At 33.6% G+C, this 5234-nt stretch overlaps 1 protein-coding gene across 1 annotated transcript; it reads right to left on the bottom strand.

The window, feature by feature from the left end:
• Nucleotides 1-990: 990 nt before the first annotated feature.
• Nucleotides 991-3420, bottom strand: LOC112000143 (protein ASYMMETRIC LEAVES 2). The gene is made up of 2 exons (XM_024032255.2): nt 2696-3420; nt 991-1398 (listed from the first exon to the last, which is right to left on the bottom strand). The coding sequence occupies exon 1, from the start codon at nt 3373-3375 to the stop codon at nt 2743-2745; it is 633 nt and encodes a 210-aa protein (XP_023888023.2). The 5' UTR covers nt 3376-3420; the 3' UTR covers nt 991-1398; nt 2696-2742.
• Nucleotides 3421-5234: the final 1814 nt, after the last annotated feature.

Genomic DNA, 5234 nt, shown 5'->3' with positions numbered 1-5234 from the left:
ATTCTGAACCATGTAGTTGTAAATTGTTACCAATAAGTCTATTGAGTTCAATACATTAATATTATCAGTAATAAAATTGAAAGTTACAGGGGGGCACCTAGCCCCCCCCCCCCTTCCCTCCGCCCCTGAGTCTCACGGTACTAAAAATATTTAACATTCAACCCTACTCACCACATCTAGCGAGATACTATTCCTTGCTAACCCAAATATATAACCCCTCTCTTCTCTCTCTCGCTAAGCTGACTCTCAGTTTTTCTACCTTTCTCTCTTCTCTCTCCATCTCTCTTTCATGCACCGATCAACATAAATGTTGTGGCGGTATTAGATCTCTCCCGATCTAGTGGTGGCGGTAATTTTGCCTTCTTGCAGCAAGGTATATAGAACCAAATTGTAGCGGATGGATGATTAAAATAAAAAAAATGAGATTAAATTCTATAAGTATGGGGTGTAAAACCTATGTTTTACACTATCTAATAAGTGATTGCCACATTAGCATTTTATTTAAAATTTATTAAAATTCAATACATCCTATCATACCTAATAACATCTCAATAGATTCCCAATTTGGTTGGATTTATATATGGTTATTAGAATTGATTGAGTATGATTGTGTTATTCTTAAATATGTAATAAGATGATGGGCATGTTAGGATTAGAGGGGTAAAACATGGTTTACCCACATTTTATAGAATTAATCTCAAAAAAAATTTCGTACTTTTATTGCTCTTGTTATTGATAATATTATTATTATTTTTAATATTATTATTATCTCTCCCTCAAAATTTGCCACATGTTTCGCAGTTTTTTAAAGACCTTAAACCACTTTCCCTTTCTAGATACANACCCTGAGTTGTACAGTAACACATTAAAAATAGGAAATTCATATTCTAACTTCGTATGGGAAAGAACATGATAATCTAGTTAATGTAGAGGTTGTTTGTCTAGTTTCTATCAAGAGGCCTGATCATCATCAACTTGGCAACCATTACATTCAAGGTCATCATGTAAAAGCAAGTTCCTATCACATTCAGTGCTGCAATTTGCAAATAGTATAGCTGTCTGTATGTTTGACTGTGCAGACAAGAAAAGTTCAAAGTGGTGGAAACAAAACCAGACCACCGTGCCTGCCATGGCACTTTCTAAGAGGAAAACCCCACGAACTATTTGGAGTTACTGTGAAACTGGAAGAGCAAGTACAGTTTTGGCTAATAACAATATGAGATACTTTAATATTTAGATAATAAAAGTAAAGACTGAAGAGACATATAAGCTACATATGACAAAATTGTCTGTAAAAGGGTATCATCAATAATTAATTAAGATAGAATCGCAAACACTTTCTCTTTCTCTCTTAAACTCTCTTTTAATGCTGAATCCTTCAGTTCAAAGTCCAAACACCTGCATTTGAATCCCAAAGAAATAATAAGAATGTTAATAACAGCTGAAGTGGTTGTTGAGTTAATGAAGATACAAGTTAATTAATTAAGATCCTAATGAGAGCACAAAAGGGATGTCAAGTTTTTTTATTAAAAAAAAAAAGGGATGTCAAGTTTCAATTGCATGAGAGACACTGAAATGGCAGTGACTATGTCACGCAACCGTGCGCATTGTAGGCTGTTTCATACGAAAAAAGTCGGTGTTCTCTGAAGTAAGGACTCTGAACCACACAGTGTCAACTGTGGACAATAAACTAGTCATGCAAAGAAATATTATTTCACACCCATGGCCTTTTTGCAATTTTAATATTATACTTGCTTTTTAGGGTTTTTGCTAAACAAATTTACAGAAAAGTTTTTTTTTTTTTTTTTTTGGTAAACACATTAAAGTTCTTTTTTATAATTTTTGCCCCAACTTAATGATCTCAACAATTATGAATTATACCTAATCACTTTTATATATATATATATATATCCATAACTTTTCTCTACCACTAATAATTGACTACTTTAGAAGACTAAATCTATTTTATTTTTATCAACAAGTCCGCGACAATTTCGGCATCATGTGATTGCATGATTTGATTGGTACAGGATAAAGCTAACACCAATAATAAAATTAAGTAAAAGTGTTCTAATCATCGTAAATATATTAATAGTTGTGAAAAATATTTTACTCTTATTATTATTCTTTCTGTCCCCATTGAAAGGTTCAATATTATTATGATCACAAGTCACAATATTTCTCTCTGGTACATCAAACCAATCAATCAGTTTTCTTTTTCTTGTAAAAACTCATTCATTTTAATGTATATGTGCTTCATGCTTTACACGACCAAATAATTCATTAAAAACAAGAATTGCATCCAATCATTAAGCTTCCCTCCTATCTTATAAATTATATATTAACATTCGTAATTGTAATAAAAGAATAAAAATAGACTATTGAAACCATAATGTCATCACTTAACCCAACCCCTCAAATTTTCTGCCTCTCACAATCTTCATTAGCACGATCATAAAAAGTCACCAAATAATTTAGTTATCATAGCATTTCCAAACCGGTGAAATAAAGCTATCAAAAAAAAAAAAAAAACCGGTGAAATAATAATTATAATAATAGTATAATAATAACAAAAATATTATTACTATTTTCACTATATTATGATAACTATAATTAACAGTAAAAATAAATTTAAAAACACTATCTATTATATTATATCATAATAATTGTACTTTAAGGAGTTTGGGACATGTACCTATGAAGGGTTTGGACAAGTTTTTGATCCATGGAAGGAAAGAAACCCTAAGAGGGATCAATAGTGCGGCGGTCATCCCCAGCAGCAGCCCTAGGTTGCGGAAACTGACTGAGTTGTAGGTTTGCTGACACGTTCATCGCCAAAAGGCTTGCATCATAGTTGTTTCCGCCATCAAAGCTCCTTATCATCTGCTGTTGATCCCTTGGAAAGAATTGGTGATGGTAATGGTGATGGTGGTCCCTCACGCCACCACTGCCACCGATCAGATTAATCCCCAAGTTCTGCTGATGGTTGTAATTGTTGGCAGCAGCCGCAATTAGGCCGTGACTGGTGATGCCTAAGTTTTGGTATTTAGAGAGTTCAGATTTGGCACAACTGATTTCCATTTGGAGTTGGCGGAGTTGGTGTTGGAGGACGGAAATGAGTCCGACGCAGCCATAGACAGGGTCACGGAGACGCATGTCAGCCTCAAAGGCGAGAGAATTGACGGCGTCTTCACGCTGGTGGGGGTGCAACTCGTTGAGTAGTTTGGTGACGTTGCTTGCACCAAACACTTTGTGGACGTTTGCAAATTTTTGTGGTTGGTCCGGAGGGAAATAGGGTGCAAAAACACACTCCGGCTGGCATTTTCGCCTCAGAAACTTGCAAGCTGCACATGGGGAATTTGATGAAGACGCCATGTTCCACCTTGCTCTCTGCAAAATCAAACAAGCAATAACGAATATCAAAGGTGACAATAATAATATATTTGAATAAAAAATAGAATATATGATTGGTGGCTATAGAAGAACTTTGATTAATACCATGACGGACAGAAACAAAAATTTCGAAACCCAACTAATTAATTGCTTCGAGTTTTTTATTTTTATTTTTTATGAAGTGCTTAGAAGTTTAATCTTTGGGACCAAGAAAGAGGGAAAATGTTAAGAAATGAATAGATGAAGTAGAAGAAATTAAGCAAAGAATTTAATTTAATAAAGGATTTTTTTTTTCATATATTAAAAAAAAATATCTAGTAGAGTGCAGAGGATAATAAATGGCGATGGGACTATAATTGTAAAGTCTAAAAGGGTAATCAAAGTCAGAATCAGTAAGATCTTAATTAAAAGAAGTGAAAAAAAAGTTAAAAAAAAAACCCAAAAATAGAAACTCTAAAACTACTATAACTTTAATATAAAACTATTGGTCCCACCTAGTAATGATTAAAAAAAAAAAAAAAAACCTACTGCTAATGCTATATGCCTATATGGAATAGGAATCACAGCAGCCTAATACTAATAGAACTCTGAAAAAAAGAAAAAAAAAAAGAAAAAAAAAAGTGTATTATACAGTATAAAGCATGCCTCCCTTCAAATAAATAAATAAATAATTCTCAGGATTTTTTTTTTTAAATTAAAGGGGAATAATTAGTTTTTTCATAGTTTATAATTTTGTTAATATAATAAGGGTAAATTTGATAATTCATTTGGTTCAGCACTTTTAAGCTCTGTTTTCCTTCAAAATCTCTCCAATTTTGAGGAATTAAAAATGAGGGGTTAGAAGTAGTTATAACCCCTCCAAATCTCTCCCCCCTCCTCCCTTAAAAAACATCCAAATAAGGTAATTTAATTTACTCTCCCTCTCTCTACTTTACTTCCCTTAACTCCCCCTCTATCCAAACAAGCTATTAGAGTTTCTGTTGATTTTTTTAAAGCATTCAAGCTGAGTTTTTCAAAGCATTCAAGTCATTGAGTCATGTTTAAATATTTCTCAGGTATATTGCGTACTTTTAATATTCATGTTTAAATTTTTTCAGATTAATTTTTTACTTTTAATCTTGCCCCCCCGACCTAAATTCTTGGCTCCGCCACTGCCGTGAGTTATCTTAAATATTTAGCTAAAATAGCTACACTGATGTGAATATTCTCAACTGCAATTACTGGAGCTTTAATTTCAATTAAGGACGAGTTTAATTTGCTCGACCATGAAACGGTCTTTGAGCAGTCTTGGGAGGTCTTGTAGCCGATGCTTACGGGCTAAAAACGAAAATCAGTCAAGGATGCTATATTATAGACCGAACCTAAAACTAAAAAGTAAAAACCCAACAATCATGCTTAAACAATATGGAGGAAAAATCTTATGTCTGGTTGGATATTTCCCCAAGGAACATCCGGAAAGGGTTTTGAATAGCAACAATGAGCACTAAAGAATCCTTTTCTAACAAAACCATGTTATACTTATACCCCAGTGAATCCATAGTTGAAGAACATCAAATAGTGCAATGGAAGATTGAAGAAACTAGCATCAATGATAAGTCGTTTTCATCTTCTACTGCGTTCGTCTGCGACAGGTTATGGCTCGCACCCTACACGTCGTTTTACTATTTTAATTAAAACACAATGGAAGCCGGGGCTTTACATAAGACAGTGCTTTCTTAGTTGCTAGTTGCATAATAGAATTTGACCGTTCTCAGTTTTCCGAGCATATAAGACTATAATTAAATACATCCCGACTATTACTCTACTGACCTAGACATTTTCCATTTAGCTTATCAATGGGA

Source organism: Quercus suber, unplaced genomic scaffold, assembly GCF_002906115.3.
Source record: "Quercus suber isolate HL8 unplaced genomic scaffold, Cork oak 2.0 scaffold_731, whole genome shotgun sequence".
Lineage (NCBI taxonomy): Eukaryota > Viridiplantae > Streptophyta > Magnoliopsida > Fagales > Fagaceae > Quercus > Quercus suber.
This window is presented reverse-complemented; position numbering and strand designations above follow the sequence as displayed.